The sequence below is a fragment of the Solea senegalensis genome, linkage group LG17 (genome assembly GCF_019176455.1).
Source record: "Solea senegalensis isolate Sse05_10M linkage group LG17, IFAPA_SoseM_1, whole genome shotgun sequence".
NCBI lineage: Eukaryota > Metazoa > Chordata > Actinopteri > Pleuronectiformes > Soleidae > Solea > Solea senegalensis.
The window spans coordinates 15,918,442-15,937,006 of NC_058037.1; the positions used below are offsets into that span (position 1 = coordinate 15,918,442).

General features: G+C 37.9%; 1 protein-coding gene across 2 annotated transcripts in view; it reads right to left on the bottom strand.

Moving 5' to 3' along the window:
- map3k5 (mitogen-activated protein kinase kinase kinase 5) overlaps positions 1–18,565 on the bottom strand; it is a 74,258-nt gene that overhangs the window by 6,564 nt on the left and 49,129 nt on the right. For both annotated transcript variants that reach the window (XM_044048836.1, XM_044048835.1), the window contains exons 14-21: positions 15,847–15,928; positions 14,684–14,817; positions 10,830–10,957; positions 9,635–9,771; positions 7,124–7,229; positions 4,246–4,403; positions 1,557–1,734; positions 145–162 (exon numbers count right to left, since the gene is read on the bottom strand). In XM_044048836.1, the coding sequence (XP_043904771.1) occupies positions 145–162; positions 1,557–1,734; positions 4,246–4,403; positions 7,124–7,229; positions 9,635–9,771; positions 10,830–10,957; positions 14,684–14,817; positions 15,847–15,928 (941 nt within the window). The remainder of the gene's footprint in view (positions 1–144; positions 163–1,556; positions 1,735–4,245; positions 4,404–7,123; positions 7,230–9,634; positions 9,772–10,829; positions 10,958–14,683; positions 14,818–15,846; positions 15,929–18,565) is intronic.

Here is an 18,565-nt window from a genome sequence, read left to right on the forward strand (position 1 = left end):
ACAAAAGAATTAAATCAAATCTGAAAGCAGTAATACAATTCTCCACTCCAAATGTTTTCCTAGAGCTGACGCTGTGTTTATAAAGTGTTCCCTCTAGTGGTAAATATGTGTGAAACAATAAGAGGAGAGAGTAAAACAACTCACCTGTCCCTGGTGACAGAGCTGTGAGGGAAACAACGATAAAACAACTTTATTTCTATGTTTAAATAGACAAGAATCATCATTTACAAGCACACGGGGAAGCTGCTTTCTAATATTTGCACTGCTGGAGCCACGTGGAAACACGATACATGACACTTAATCAATCCGCAGTTAAAGGACACTTGCAACGAAACACATATTGACTTTCAGTGATAACGCAGGATTGTCGCCTCTTAAAATTGAACTCAGTGTCGTTGTGACCAGATTTACTGTCATCATTACCCGCAGATAACAGGGGGGAAACCTGACCACCGGGGATTAAGTGACGCTAAAAGCATCTCGACTACATGGCCACGCAATTAACTACACCAAGTTTAACGTCCAGTTAGTGGCAGCACGATTCTCAAACATGCTACGTAGCCTCGGGTGTTTCACGGGGCAGCTAGTGTTACCCTCATTTAATCGCAAAGTTCATTCTTATGTGTATAATCGCTACTTTTTTTGGCTAAATTGACCCTGAAAGCTTGAACAAAATGCTGGAAAATTGCACTAGCATTCTTAAATTGACAGCAGAGTTAGCATAGATGTTAGCATAAACAATGACAGATGCATGTTTTGCCCAGAAGCTCAATGAAACTATAGTATTATTAAAAATGATGGTACTATTTTCTACTCTTAGTAGTACTTTTTTTTACATAGGTGACATAGTATTTTGTCTATATCAATATTTTCATATTCTATTACTTCTATTCCGTTGAATGAATGATTGAGTGAATGTGTGTATGCTAGTGTATGCTAGCTGAATTGAAAGCTCTGCCCCAATGTCACTGTATGGTGCTTGTGTATAGCGACAATAAAGGAATCTTTATCTTTTTTAACACCATTAATTCTGTTGGGGTTCCAACTCCAACTTAAATAGTTAGAACACTTTGCTACTCAAACTGTTAACTGCACTTCTCTTTTATTTGTTTCACAATAATCAGTCGTACACCATAGTAGCGTTCAATTTTGGGTCCGTGGACATGTTGCTACGCTATTTATGCGTGCAAAATACTGTGTTTAGCTGGTATTGCTAACTATGGCTAACAATAGCTACAGCAGCAATTTTTGATTTTCTGACTTTACAAATTGAACAAAGGCAACGTCACAAACCAGTTAAGACTTCCGACACCATAAAAGACTAAAGCAGGACGATGTGACAAAGGCGGAACAATTTTGAAGAAACATCTTGATATATTTGCGATATGAGAACGGTACTTTTTATGTAATGTAATGAAAACTAACCTCATTTTCATTTGAATAACGTATTTAAAATGATTACTGCATAGGCCAGGACAATATTTAATCAAAATTTCACACATTTAGGCTTTAAGAATTTTGATAACATTTTGATTAATTGTTGACCCAGACGTCACCTGTGAAGCTGCCCTTGCTCTTCTTCTTGCGGCTGGTGACCGTGAGGAACTCGTCAGTGAGCAGGTCCAGTGCGGTGGCTCTGCGGTCGGGGTCGGGCTCAAAGCAGCGCAGGATGAAGGCTTTGGCCTCCAGCGACATGGACTCCGGGATCTCTGGGTGGATCTTAAACATGCCCACCTGCACAAAGACAACACACACAGACACACACAGACACAAGGAGGCAACAGTGAGTGTTTTTCTACATATGAAGCTGTGCCTCAGGCTGGAGTTTTTCTCCGCTGTGGGACACGAGCTGAGAGCAGAAAAAAAAACCACTCCAAGTTCAAGAGAAAAGACACTCATGACAATGGGAACGGCAGAAATTCCTCTCGTGGATCGACAAGGAATGTTGACCTGAGGTCAGCGGGGAGATGCTGCCCCTCCCAGGAGAAATTCCACAAGGATGAGTGAAGAGTACGTGGAGACGGTTTCACTGCTCGTGAAAAGTCTCCACACCTACACAAAGTGCAGATGAAACATGAGATGATCCTCTCACAGACGGGACACAGCTGATCTACTGTGATGTTCAACATTGTTTTTGTCAAATACTGCATTCAGTACAAACAGTATTCTCATTTTATGTGTTTATTCTTGTTGTGTTTTGTTAGACTCGTAGGTGGACGACCGGCTTGCCCTTTAGTTGCCACTAGGGGGCAAAAATAATGTTTTCTGAATATTTTCAGAGGAAGCGCTTAAGTTTAAGGGGCCTCAAATTCACGCCCTGTGGGCCACACGTGGATCCTCCCATCAATTTCATGCAGCCACTTACAGTAACATCAATACGTTCTTTAAAATCTTCAGAGATATGATCACAATATTTAAGTCATGATATATTATCGTGATATTGTGAAATCATATTACTGTGATAAAGTCACACAACAACTCCAGATCAAAAGTAGCTTTTTCCCCCAAAAAGTTTGACTTTTTTTCACTTAAGTTTTCATACTGGCATTATAATTGGCCAATTATAAACGGTGTAAGGGCTGTATTATGTTTTAAATTCATTACACAGTAAATGTCAAACAGAATTTTAAACTTTAACCCCCTTTAACACCGAGTGTAGACACAAGCTCACTTTGCATTACCGTAATTACGCGACGGTTTGTGTCCAACTGTTTCTGAAAGCTGAGACGTTGCTCGTCTGAGCACAACAAAAGGTTATTACGGTAATTTCACTCACACAGTTGCAGGAAGCCGTTGAATCAGCGTCTTTGTCGCCAGAAAGGGGAAAAAGTGGGAAAACATGTCGATAGTTTCCATTTTTTGGCCTGTTTTTTGGACATTGAGACAGTGTTTATTGTGTCAAATTTATTTTAACCACCCCCTGCGGACCAGACTAGATGCACAGGTCATTTGAGTTTGAGACTCCCTGATTTAAGCAATTACGGCTTTTCTATTCTAGTCTATTTTTTGTTATTTACATGGTAACAAACACCTCAAATCCCTTTAATGAAGTTGCTCTGGATGGAACTTTCCATGATTCACGGACTGAATTGCTGTTCAGCAGACAAACCCCTGAACATACAGCACCATACAGCCCATAATGAATGACACATGGCGAGTGGCACTTAACTTTTCCATCCAGTGCAAACACAGCGAGTATAGATTTCAACGCACACAGACACTGGGTGATTTTGAGCCACACGTTTGTTTGTGGTTAAACAAATACTCGTCGCTGCTCAGCGGCTCCTGCCTCGACTCCATCGTGTCACAACACGCAGGTGGAGACGCAAGACAGGTGCACAATGGCTGATTCAATAAGAGGGAAAAAAGAAAAAGAAGCAAAACACAGATTTGCTGATTATTTTAAATGAACAGTAAAGACGCAGCAGTGGCGAGGCACTCTTTTTTTTTTTTACTCGGAGAGGGTGCGGTGGTGTGTCGTGTCATAATAACGCTCCCTGTGTGTAAAACACGGTCGATGCTGGATGAACTCTTTTTCCCATCAGGGTTTTTGGATAAACAACGCCAAGTGACGCAAATCCAACCGTCGGTGTTTCACGGAAGACTCCGTCCTGGTAGCCGAGGGAATGTCGTAGTGAAAACAAAGGCTAATAATAATAATAATAAGAGGATCAATATAAACATATGCATTACAGTAAGGGGTCATGTTTCTGTTGCCATCACACTGTGCTAATACTTTAATGACAAAAAGGTTGTCTACACACACACAGCTGGTGCAGCTACTCTCCTCAGGACAATGCATTGACTTCCATTCAATTGAATATATTGATATTTTTTGTCTGCATACAGGCGTAGTATCTCAGTATTTGCAGCCAATGTTAATTTGTTCATTTTAATTGAGTTAACATGAGTTGTTTTTTGTGTTGATGGATAATTCCGCACTTGTGTTGTGAAGCTAAACCTTTCAAATATAACATGGAGTCCAGCTGTAATAACCACATGCACATGAGCTTTTGTATCTCATGTTCACATGAAAACAACAATAATATAGATGGGAATTATTGATCCTCGAGTCTTGATTTAAGGTTAAGAAGTCACTCATTATAGGGAATTTGTTTCCACACACACACACACACTGTGCATCTGTAATTTATCTGTTAAAGCAAACAGCTGTTCACTCACTGTCCCTTCCACAATGTGTTTGCTAAAAATAGCAGACGTCCAGTGGGACAATGTGTCTCTCACCTTGAACATGGCGGCCTGCGGTTCCCCCAGCTCGTAGAACGGCGGTTTGCCGGTCGCCATTTCTATGATGGTGCAGCCGAGGGACCAGATGTCCGCTGGTTTGCCGTATCCCCGAGGACCCTTGTCTATGATTTCGGGAGCCATGTACTGCAGCGTCCCTGAAAAACAACACAACAAACACGTGACTCATTTTTCACTAACCACTAAAAATCAGCTTGTTTAGCAGCTTCACAATAATTTCTGGGAGGAAAAAAAAAACCACTTGTTTACATTCATTTACACTCTCACATTAGGGATTTATTTTTTCCCTTCTGTTTGAACTACTGAGTTTTAAAGTGGTACAAATATTTTCTCATGTACATTTAAGCAGGAAACTTAATCCCAGTGTCAAAGTGTTATAACATTATAATTTTAGTCAGACAGAGTTCAGAAAAATGGTAATAAATCATACTTTGCATTAAGTTAATGCATTTTAACACATGCACGTCCCATGGTGGAAACATAACTTCATTGTGTTTATTTTAAATCTTAAGCTGTTCAACACATTATCTATTATGACTGTGATAGATTCATACAATATAATTCTGGCTTTTCTGAGCCAGACAATTCTGAATTAATAGGTAAAACAAAAAAGTGTGTTTTTACTGGATGTCTTGTCATTATTGTCAGTAATTAAGGGTTTTAGTTCTTAGCTTTTCCTTGTTTTTCTTCTTCTAATTATGACATTGTATATCAGAAGGTGAGGAACATCTTTTTTTTGCTTTAAATGTGTGCATTTTTATTAATACCATGTGAAATGACAATAAAGAATCTTGAATGTTAACATTTATTCTACATGAAACAAATAAGTTTTGGGTTAAACACACAGCAGTCTCTGTTTTCAATTAAAAAAAGGTATTATATGCCTGTAAATAATGTTTTATGTCTGACTGTGTCTCTACCAGTTCTAAGGATGACATCACGCAGTGTTTCCCAAACCTTTATATATATAAAGACTCACTTTTTTTTTAAACAATCTTGATCCAAAATCACCATTTTTAACCACTTGATGTCACCACCGCGTGAAAGAAACACGTGTAAATACCAAAAATAGTTTTTTAATAAGACCTAATTATACGTTATGTGTGCTGGAGGTGAGGAGCCCACTCGGGTTACAGAAGCTTCAACAGGGATTATGGACTTGTTTGAGTCACAGCACAGAGGCCTCTCCCTGCTGCTGGGTAATCACCGCTCAGTCCAAACTAACACTTTCAGCTTCACATTCAAAGGACTCTTTTGTTCTAAGAATAACTCTCAGCTTCTGCGTTTCTGCTGCTTTTAGACGCTCGCGTACTGAGCTAAAAACAGACAGGCTTCACATTTATAGCAGTGCAGAGCCGTAAAAAAGGAGTAGCCCGCAATTTCCTGACAGAACTCCACCAGTCAGGGTGAGTCCCCCGTCTGCTCCAATCAGCCGTCAGACCGGGTCGGACTCGTCGGAGCTGCAATTGGCCGGCGCAGTTCTGGCATCGCGGCACCACAGAGTGGCCAGATCTGACCTCACACTCAAACACACACAGCCTCAGAATAACAGCAGTCAGCTATTCTCAGTGATATCACCTCCTGGAACCGAGGCGGGATTACTTCTCTGAAAGAGCGGACCCCGCCAAAGAAAATGATTATCTCACCGCTCGGCTTTATTTATGGCCACACTGAGCAAAGTTTAGCCTCCTGTGGTATTTAGCACACAGCTCAGGCATTTGCTCTTGGTGTGAGGGTGACAGAGAGTAATTAGGTCGGACAGTGAGTCAGAGACCACGTGCAGACCCGGCTTTAACATCCTTAACACCTTCTTACGGCTTGTATTTTATTATAGGGCTACAGCTATACGATTATTTTCAGTATTGATGAATCTGCCTCATTATTTTGTCACTTAATGAATTTGTTGTATGACACAGAAATAGTCAGAAATTGTATCGCAAAGCTCAAAAAGTAGGATTTGTTTTGTCTTCATATCAAAATGATTCACTAATGAATCCTTTTATGGAGCAAAGAAAGCTAGAAAAATATTCACTTTTAATTAGCTGCCTTTAGTAACTTTAAACAAAAATGCTCAAAAGAGTTGATGGTTAATTTAGCAATGTAAGCACATGATCGCTTTTGCCCGATGGTTAAACCTTATTTCATGCTACAACATGAACAGCACGGACACTGCAGGTGCGAACTCAAATACTACTGAATGTATATGTTCAATAAGATCCAGATTGACCTGGACTCTCTGCACTCCTCAGTTCAAACCCCACAGATAAAAGAAGAAGCTGGTACACGGAAGAAGAAGAAGAAGAACAAGAAGAAGAAGACAACAAGACAGCAAGAAAAACACCTTGTGTAGTGGAGGTAGAATTGGTCTAGTAAATCGCCTCGGGCAGCAGTCGCGACATAAAAAGTGCTAGTTTTTACACAATAAGTGGCCTGGATTGTTATTGTAAAGAGTGTGGCAACAATACCAGAGCAGTGGTGTCACTCAAAGTACTCAGGTCTCGCGAGACAAGCACTTTTCATGGATATGACTCGAATGGCGCGATTGCCCCTTAAGATTACATTCATTCTACTGGACTAACTGTGACACTTTTTGTAAGTACTATTCACGTGAACAATACTGGAATTCCTCTTTAAAATGTCATCCTGTTTCCACATATGATCAGACCTGGCATCTACAGCCTCTGTGCGTCAGTCCTGGTCCCAGTATACAAACTAGTGGCGATATACACAAATGGTTTGTGGCTCGTGGCTCGTTGTCACTTCCAGTCCAATCCAGCGAGAAACGGCAAAGAAAACCCACGTAACAGTAACGAGCGACCGCGTCGGTCGAGATGATTGAAGTGAGCAGCCGCCGTACCTGTGAACGTCTCCGTGCAGGGGTTGATCCCAGCCAACCTCTTCGACGTGCCAAAGTCTGATATCTTCAGGACGCCGCTGTAGGTGTTGATGAGAACATTATCACCCTGCAGATTTGAAAAACAAACAACAACAACAAGACAGTCAGTGACAACACAGTTCCCAGACTCTCTCTGCAGTGAGGTGATATGAGGTGCCAGCAAACGCTTAAACATGAGGTGGGAGGAGGAGGAGGAGGAGGAGGAAGAAGAAGGTCTCCCTGCCAAAAACAAGGTAATTAACATTTATGTGCCGCTATAGTTATGCTCATGTGTCCCAGCTGTTGAAGCAGGAGGATGCTTGAACTTAATGACTGTGTCTGTGAGCACAGCGTTATCTCTGTTAAAGGTTTGTTTGATTTTTTTCATCGCCGACATAAAACTGAGACAAGAGAGCTCGTCTTTGAACTCCGGAAAACACGCTGTGCAAATAAACCTGTCTCGCCTCGCACTGTCTCCCGTCTATTGTATTTATTTGTATTTTCTATTCGAATAAACGTGTTCTCTGAGCCCCTTTTTTAATTAAAATCTTTTTCTGGCAGAAATTGAATATACTACCCATAAATATGTGTGTATAAGTTTTTGCTTAAAATAGTTTTTTTTAGTACTTTAGGCAGAGGCCTTGCTTTAAAACATACACATATATATATATATATATATATATATATATATATATATATATATATATATATATATATATATATATATATATATATATATACACACACACATATATGTTTTAAACAACCAGTGTTTTAAAACATACTTTATGGTCTGTAAAGGCCACCGTATTTCACTGTGTTTACTGTGTTTATCTGCAGTCTCACCAGTAGAGGTCACTACTTCTTACACGCAGGCCCTTTTAAAGGAAAGGATTCATCAATTTATACGTCGATTTTCTTGGGTTATTAAATCAGAGTCTAGTTATAGTATTGGAAACATTTTTCAAATGGTGTCAGCAAAATCTCTTCATCTGAAAACGTCAAACTGATGAATCGCTTTTGTTTATTAGTCAAATACTCGCCAACAGAGAATTCTGTGTCCTGAATACCGTGTCTCAACAATTACTGTACATTGGAGTTGGAGCACACGAGGACATCATGTCTCGTACGAACAGGAGACATTAAAATCGTCGCGTAACGACACTAAAGTCTAATGTGTCACAGCTGCAGGGGGGAGTCTGTGCTCCTCTCACAGTGTTATTATTATTGTCGTTGTTGTCAGTCACGCACGCAGCGTGGCCGCTGGCCAACACTGACATCCTTTTTCCCCCTGGAGGTCGTGAAGATGGAGCTCGGGTTTCTTTGAGCGGGGAGCATCGTTTTACTCTCTGCAGCTCTCACTGTTTCGTGCTTACTTATTACAACACCCCCTACAATAAAAGCTGTGATGGTCACAAAGTGCGTTTAGGGCTGGGAATCAACACTGATTCTCCAAATTCATGTTCAGTTCGGTTTTTTACAGCACTAATTTTGCTTGGAGAACTAAAAAACTGTAGTGCAGTTTGGTTTTTTTAAATCCAAAATGACACCAGATATCTGCCCTGAGGCACGCCGCTGCCTCCTGGCGACCATGTTTTCAGGTTCAACTATTCTCTCATGATAAACACCTGTGGTGTTTTCTTTCACGCCACTTTACCTGTGCACAAAGAACATCAAGAATGTGCCAGAAACAAATCAAAGGATTAACCAAACCTCTGATGAGCGATAATGTTACGGTGGTGGTGTTGTTTTGCATCTTTTATAATGGAGTCTCTATAAATCAATCCTTTAGATGAATCGAATGATGAAATACATTTTTAAGACATTATAAAATCTTAAAAAGTAAGAATTTGTGACAAAATATTAATGCTAACAGCAAGAAACAGAAAATTAGTGTTTTCCCCCAGGTTGTATTTTCTCACAGAAGTGAAGCTGATTTAAAAAACGCATTAAATTAAATTAAATTAAATTACACTACATGCGTGCATTCACACTTTTTTGACCAAAAGGGATGATGTATAACTGTATTACCTGTAACACCCACTATTTAATCTTTCCAATAAACATAAAGAATAAAGATCAGTTCTAATTAGAAAATCCATCTTTTTGAAAACACAGCCCTAATCAACGATAATTGAAAGAATCCCCCAAATGCAGCCTGGTACAATATTACCAATGAGATGATTATACAACATGAGATTATAATTTTGAACTAGTCACTTTCCTCATTAATCTTCATTTCCTTAGTGGGGGGGGAGACCCTTTCCAAGCACATGCATGACAGGAAGTTGTGATTAATTTATCAAACTATAAACTTGCTCTTTACTTTGTGAATTGGATCGTGTTGGTATTTAATCTTAAAGAAAAGTGTTAAAAAGTTAAAGAAACACTGATCTACACGGTAGTTTTTGATGAAGAAAGCAATTATAACACATACAGGTTAATAAAGAATGATTCATTGTTATAACAAGTGAATAAGTTGTGTGTTGTTACTTTGATGTCCCTGTGTGCGATCTGGTTGTCGTGCAGGTACTTGAGTCCCTCCAGGATCTGCCGCGTGTAGAAGCCGATGGTGGGTTCGTTGTTCTTCAGCGGCCCCCACTTTGACCTCAGCAGCGCAGACAGACTCCCTGCACGCGGCCAGACAAACAATCACTGCACTCACTCTCACCTGAGATCAGTGTCTGACAACTCTGCTCGTCGAGGTATGATCAGTATGTAGCTGTACTCTGTCTGTGTAGATTTGCATTTAAACGCATTCCTCTTTAAAAAAACAGCACGTTTTTGTGTGATTGTTGCTTTTCTGGCATAAAACTGGTTCTGTGAGGAACACTTGCATCATGAACTGTCATTTAAAGTCATTTAAAGACAATTTAAACACTTTTGGACTCTGATCTAGAAAGATGGAGCCTGTTTTAGGAGATGGAGACGGTGTTAGGCAGCATGGGAGTAGCAAGAAATAACAAGGGAAAGGAGGATTTTTAAATGGACCACGTTGGTGTGAGGAAAGCTGTGATGAGAGTGTGATTTACAGACTGAGGTCAGCTGATTACAGGTAGGACGTATGAATGCAGTATCATGCATGAACTGAAACAAGGGGGGGCCAGAACTTTTCAATTAGGGGCCCTTCAGGTGTGGAATTCCCTGTACATCTAAATCTGTTTTATGTTTTAAGTCACTTCTTAAAGCTTACTTGCAATAAGTGTACATTTATAACTTTTCCTACCTTATTTAACCAGTTTTATTGCTGTTTAAATTCTAATCTGTTGTCCTACTGTGTTTATTTGCTCTTATTTCTACAGTTTTGTGTTTGTACTGTTGCTATTTTTGCTCCATTCTATGGAAAGCACTTTGTAACGTTGCTATGAAAGTTGCTGCCCAAATAAAATCATTACTATTAAGACTAGTATTATTATTATTATTTGTAAGGACATACTGTGTAAATGCAACCAGGAATGTAAATGTATAATTTTCATACCTAATAAACAGTTAATTCATATTAAAGTCTTACAATATAAAAGAAAAACACATAAAAGTAAGTAATAATATGCACTTAAATAATTCAATTTGGGCAAAGCAGATGCTTCTTATTCCCAGATTATTTCAGATTGTGTGTGCGTGTTTGAAACAAAGTCTTTGTCCTTTGTTATAAAAGCGTAAGCTTTGAGGGACAAAACCCGGGTCTCACCTCCAGGAACCTGCTCCATGAAGATCTTGATGAAGCCGTTCTCGCTGATGGAGCCGAGGTACTGGACGATGTTCTTGTGCTTCAAGTGTTTGTGGAGAGCGATCTCCTCGTGCAGTGGCTGAGAGTACCTGCATGAAACAAATGAGATGAATGAATTCATAAAAAATGCTATAGAGACTAATCTTAACCAGTCATTCTCTATCCTCTTGTATGTTTTTTTTTAAGGATTTTCCATATTTTTGTTTTTTTGAGTATTAGTAACGTTTGGTGTATTATGCCTGTTTATAATAAGTCTATTATTTGTTATTCATCTATGGTATTGTGTGGTTTTGTATCGACAGAAAATTACAGTATCTGCTCACAAACTAGAATAAATAATCTGCGTTTGTATTAAAGTGCGAGTGCATACTGTGGCAGCGCGAGTGGGTGATTCATTCTTGGTGCCATTTCTAATTTAATGTGCAAATTACTTCGGGGGAGAAGGTGTTGCTGACTCTTGAGGGTTTTTAAATGTTATATCATAATAATAATATTCATAAAAAATAATATAGCTTTATTATTTTTTTTTATTACTGTGTCATTACACCTTTAAAATGTCCAAAGTACTGAAAATACAAGTGTTACATTATCTATTGATGTTCAATTAAACTGCATACCCAATTGAAATGAAAATTATCAGTAAAGATAGTAAAAAAGTGATTATGAATTAACTTAATAACTATGTTATCAATTAAACTTTTATTTCCATTAACTGGCAAATAATTAATCATGACATCATGATCCTAGACTTAAAGTTAATAATCAATAGAAACCTTGGACTATAGTTAGATGATCACACGTGTGTTTCTAGGGAGAGATTAGGATTATGGAGAAGTCACTGATATGAGAGACTGAAGTGTAAAAACACAGAGGCTGAGTGTTGATCTGTGATCAGAGCAGCGTTGTGGACGTTTGCCTCACAGACGCTTCTTCTCACATTCAGCTTTCTGCATGAATCACCCCCTCCTTCTCCATCTCCCCCCTGATTTCAATCCACTCGTGAGTTATTTACCCAAATTCTCCACATTCCTCTCAGCTGAGCGCCCCGCTGACTCGCTGATGTGATTAGTGGAACAAAGTGTGGCGTCAGTGCGAGAGTCTGACACGAGTAGGTGGAACTGTGAGAGGCAGAGGCCGAGGCCGTGCTGGTGGGAATTAAAAAAGGAAAAAAAAAAAAACTCTCTGCTAACAAGTCACTCATGTGGATGCAGTGACGGAACAGCAGCCCCCGGGAAATAATGGTCTGTGCTTGTTAATCTCAGCTGGAGGAGAGAGCAGAACTTTACTTATCCCTGAGAACACAGAGCATTTAGGCTGTTATTGTTTTTACAACGCTGTTAAAACATATATACAGAGGTTATAAGAACGTGCACTATAGGGCGTCTGATATCCTTTTTTTAGGAAATACTCATTCGTTCTGAAGGAATAGGTCAAACCTGCGCATGAAATATTCATTCGTAGCCATGATATACTAATACGTTCCCTAAAATATTAATTAGTTTCCACAAAATTCTAATTCGTTCCCACAAAATAGGTCAAACTTGTGCACAAAATATTAATTTATGGTCACGAAATACTCATTTGTTCCCACAAAATATTAATTAGTTCCCACAAAATGGACAAAACGTGCGCACAGAAATACTAATTAGTTCTCACAAAATAGGTCAAACTTGCGCACGAAATATTAATTTGTGGTCACGAAATACTAATTAGTTCCCATGAAGTGGACAAAAAACATGGAAATACTAATTAGTTCCCCACAAAATAGGTCAAACTTGAAATATTAATTTGTGGTCATAAATAACTAGTTCCCACAAAATATTAATTAGTTCCCCAAAATGGACAAAAAATTGGTTCCCACAAAATAGGTTCCCACAAAATATTAATTAGTTCCCACAAAATATTAATTAGTTCCCACAAAATGGATAAAACGTGTGCACAGAAATACTAATTAGTTCTCACAAAATAGGTCAAACTTGCACACGAAATATTAATATGTGGTCACGAAATACTAATTTGTTCCCAAGAAATATTAATTTGTCGCCACGAAATACTAATTTCGTTCCCAAGAAATATTAATTTGTCGCCACGAAATACTAATTTCGTTCCCAAGAAATAGGTCAAATTTGCACACGATGATGATGATGATAAAAATATTAATTAGTTCCCATGAAATACTAATTTGTGGCCACATAATGGACAAAACCTGCGCACGAAAACACTAATTAGTTCGACTTGCGCACAAAATATTAATTTGTGGCCACGAAATAGGTGTAATGTGACAGGGACACATATAGAGACATACAACCATACACTCTCACACCTACGGTCAATTTAAGAGTAAATACCGATTGAGTGATTCCTGAAGCAGATGAATCCACTGGGGGACATCAAATGTTCAGTAGTGCTTTGGAAAAAATTCCTGTGTCTTTTGTTCTCGCCGCTGTGTATTTATTGGATATTTGACAGTTTAAAGAGAGACAGAGAGAGGAAACGAGGACATAGAGACTGGTATTTCCTGCCCGTGGATGTTGTGGTCGTGTGGTATGCATCGAAAACAATTCAGCCATCGACCACCTGGGAATTCTCCATCTTGTTTGCAATAATATGTATGAGCTGGAAACATGTGGGCAGAGCAGCACACACACAACGATCAGTGTAACAACAACGAGCCAAACAAGAGGCAGGTTAAGAAGCTGTAAACCAGATCTAACACAACTGAAAATACAGGCTGTTTTTAACGAGGACAGGAAATTACACTCCAGCTTATTTGCACATTAAGTTGAATAACAGTCAGTGAATAAGACATGAATTAAGACGGCTAATTCAATACTCTTTAAAGCTGTTTACTTGTTGGTTTTAAGCCCCATTTGCACATTCCTTGCTCAATTAGTTAAATTAGCCTTTAAAGTAACACAAGTTATTGAAACAAGGTGGCAAAGAGTATTTTATCGGTATGTTTTTAAACCTAATCTAATTTTCTTTCATTTATTTCCTTTCCCCATTTAAGATTTTCATTTTTTAGGTTTTTTTTTTCTCATTTAAACTCTTTTAAAGTATTTAATCATCTTATATTTTCACTTTATTTTAGGATCTTTTTTAACACTTTGTCACTGACTGTAATTATTACAGTATAAATGTAAAAAGTGGCAGAACTTTAAGTATAATTATCATTATTATAATTATTAGTATTTTTAGCCATCTTTTTCTAGAGTCCACTTAGTTTAAACACCTTTTAAATGTTTTTAAGATCTTGCATTTTATCTGTATATTTTTTAACTTTCTTTTTTCTTTTATTTATTTTCTTTCTCCATTTTGGCTTTTTTTTTTCTCCTTTAAAACATTTAATCAGCTTAAATGTTCACCTTATTTTAGGCTCTTGTTAAAGCTTTGTCATGGACTGTAACAGTATAAATGTGTTTTATCTGTATATTTTTTTTTAAGCCTACACCATTTTCTTTTATTTATTTCCTTTGTCAATTTAAGATTTACATTTATTTTTTTTTAGCTTTTTTCTCCTTTAAAACACTGAATCGTCTTCATTTTCCACCTTATTTTAGGCTCTTTCTCACACTTTGCGACGCGATGGACTGTAACTGTTACAGTTTCCTTTGAATCCGCCTTTACGTGTGAAAAGTGCTGTATAAATAAAAACTTCACTTTGTTTGTGTGGGACTTTGTTTGAAACATAAACTGAAGATGATACAGAGAACGAGTCACTGACGCATCTGACTGTTTGTAGCATGACACACACACACACACACACACACACACACACACACACACACACTGTAATTCTTCTCCTCTCCTCTCACCTGCTGTCTTTCTCAGGGATTTCTTTGATGGCGAGTCGGACCTGGTTGCTGAGGTCTCGGCCCGCGTACACCACGCCGAACGTGCCCTTCCCCAGAACCACCCGCTCTCCGAGCTCGTCATACTCGTAGTCGTACTGTGGAGACAAGGGACGACACAAACCAGTGTTACTTCAATTTGAGTAGAATTTTTTCTATTCTTTATTATATACTGTATATATACTAAACATTATTCTACTCTTTATTATATACTGTATATATACTAAACATTATTCTACTCTTTATTATATACTGTATATATACTAAACATTATTCTACTCTTTATTATATACTGTATATATACTAAACATTATTCTACTCTTTATTATATACTGTATATATACTAAACATTATTCTACTTTATTATATACTGTATATATACTAAACATTATTCTACTCTTTATTATATACTGTATATATGCCAAGCATTATTCTACTCTTTTATTATATACTGTATATATACTAAGCATTACACTTTATTATATACTTTGTATATATACTAAACATTATTCTTTACTCTTTATTATATACTGTATATATACTAAAGCATTATTCTACTCTTTGTATATACTGTATATACTAAACATTATTCTACTCTTTGTATATACTGTATATATACTAAACATTATTCTACTCTTTATTATATACTGTATATATACTAAACATTACTCTTTATTATATCCTACTGTATATATACTAAACATTATTCTACTCTTTATTATATACTGTATATATACTAAACATTATTCTACTCTTTATTATATACTGTATATATACTAAACATTATTCTACACTTTATTATATACTGTATATATACTAAACATTATTCTACTCTTTATTATATACTGTATATATACTAAACATTATTCTACTCTTTATTATATACTGTATATATACTAAACATTATTCTACTCTTTATTATATACTGTATATATACTAAACATTATTCTACTCTTTATTATATACTGTATATATACTAAACATTATTCTACTCTTTATTATATACTGTATATATACTAAACATTATTCTACTGCGTTGATTGCAACACGTGAACACTTGTACACAGAGCATATAAAAAAGCTCCTGCAGGCTTTTGCAAAAATGAAGCTGTGGAGTTTTTCCTCACCTCTAAGGTGTCAGAGTCACACTCTCCCTCCTCTGGACCTTTCCAACTCTCCTCAGTGATGCTGTTGACCAGGTCACAGAATCTGACAGGAGAGAAAAGAGCCAGTTAGTCTCACCGATCATCACGCGCTGTGCAGATTCGTTACATAAGACGTAAATATGCAGTGACTTTGACAACTGCAGTTTCCTGTTGTGATGGTTGGTCCAAATGTAAACCAATTACTGCCTGGAAAAGAAAAAAGTATTTTAAGAATCTAAACACATGGTGCCACTTTAAGAGTGTACTTTTCCCCCTGTATTACTGTAATGCTCTTTATTCATGTCAGCAACATTAGAGAATACATACATTTTAAACACTTTTAAAAGGTTAGGATCATTTGAATTTTTAGCCCATTTTCTGTCTTAATATGCTGCTTTTTAACTGTTTTATTCTGCTGTTCTCCTGTAAGGCACATTGGAACCCTGTTTTGAGAAGGTGTTTGTACTGTATATAAAGGTATTATAGTAGTAGTAATTTGGAAAAAAAGGCTGCTGTTCGTGAGCAGCAATGGACCAACGACTACAGGTCTATTTATTTCATTTTTTCTTCTTCTTCAGTTCTAAATTTCAAAACAAAAGCGAGGCGTGCCTATAGCTTGTTGAAGTTGCTATTAAAAGCACGGACACGAACAGCATAGTGTCATCTGCATAGTGCAAACTAATTTGAGTATTCACCCATGTAGGAGCATATTAGTGATTGTCCTTGGGATCTTGGTCAAAGTCAGACGGAGATCTTGGAATTCTTATTTTCCAGGCATCACGTCTTCATTTTCATCTCTTTCTTGCTAACTTTACTCGCTCGCTGTTCTGCACGGAATCTCGCGTCATCTCACGGGCGGAGAGAGAGACGGAGGACAGTGTCCACAACGCCGCTAGTAATTACGAGGGAGACATTTACCTAAATATCAACTCACCAAATCTTCTCTTCTTTCTTGCATAAAATTCAAGCACTTTCACTGACCCCATGTTTATTTAGGGGTGATTTTAAATAATTTTTTTTTTTGTCAAATTCACAAACTTTCGAGGATTTCAGGGAGTTTTTAGTTGCAAAAGCCAAAAAACAACAATAAGCTGTGTTGTTTTTTGCAGCTTTGACACACTTTACAGCTCTATTAATAGATTTTAAAAGAACAGGGTGTGCAACAACTAGAGCGACAACAATGAAAAAATCTGTGATTTGTCAGGTAGTTCATGACCTGCGGACACAAACCGATTGTCTGCACGGTGCAAATAGAACTCGCGAAACCGGAAAAATGACGCCTGCAAGCTCACGCTGTGCAGTGACTGCAGTGGGTGAGCGAGTGAGTGAGTGAGCGAGCGAGTGGCGTTATTTACTACCCGGTGGTTTCATCCTGAAGGGGTTACATTGTGTTTACACACGCACCACCTCCCACACACAGACATACACGTAATGACCTTTATCACTGACTGCACACATGCTGAGAATTAGTCACCTTGTCTGGCTGTCACACACACCAACACGTCTGCAGGTGTTCAGTGACATACGTGCATGCACACATGCCAATCACGCATAAGCACATATATAATCAGGTTTCCTCTTTTCACCACCTTTCATTTTCCTTCCTTCCTTCCTTCTCTTTTCTTCCCTAACTGGTTCACTGTATTGAAAGGAGAGGAACATCATCATAATCAGCAGCAGCAGCAGCAGCAGCAGCAGCAGCAGCAGCAGCAGCAGCAGTGACTCACAGACTCTCACACACACTACAGATCATAATGACACTGGAGGAGTTCGGGAGTCTTTGAAGCGACAGTCACAAGTCTGAACAGTCAGTTCTTCAGCCAGCAGCTCACACAAAAACACGATGGTGTCAAACAGAGGGAAGGTGTGCTTCATGGTGAAATGTGCAAAATGTTCAGCCCGAGACCAAGACGTTCGGAATTCTTCAGAGCAAAAGGAATGATGTCACATCAATTCAAGTTTTAGGGACTAAAAACCTGCACAGAACATTGGAAATAACTTTTCTCTCCCCGCGTGTAACCGTTGGTGGTCCAAATGTCCAACTAGAAACAAGCTGAACACTTAAGAACTGATTTGTGAGAGTAATGAGGCCAGTAATAGTAAGGCACCCTTAATAAAGGCTTTTAATTGCATTTAAATAATTAATTGCTTGACTGAATCAATATCAATACAATAAAAACATCATATTCGTTAACATAATGCTTCATTTTTGGGAGATTGAGAGCTCCCTTAGCAACAGAAATGATATAAACTGTGCCTTTATGTCACTTCTTAAGCACATTAACTAACAGGGATGGTGCGAGGCCGCATCAGACCGATACCGATTCCTATCCCCATTAAATAATAATAATGATAATAACTTTATTTATAAAGAATGTGCTTTGACAACCCGAGTCAGGAAATTATGAAGCCAAACAACAGCAAAGGTGAAGGCCGAGATAAAAGACATGAAAAACACTAAGAAGAAGGAATAAAAAGTAGTAATATTGATGTGAATAAAGGTTTAAAATCCTATGAAAACAAAATAGAAAAGGTCAAAGAGTAAGTAAATAAAAGAGAAGGTCACATAGTAATAGTTAGATAAATTAAGATAGATTAAAAGATAAGGTGACTTTTGTTATTTGTTTCATTTCTTACCCACTCCCATATGGTATATACAATAGAACAGTATTCCACCAGAGGAAGCTCTCGTACCACTGCT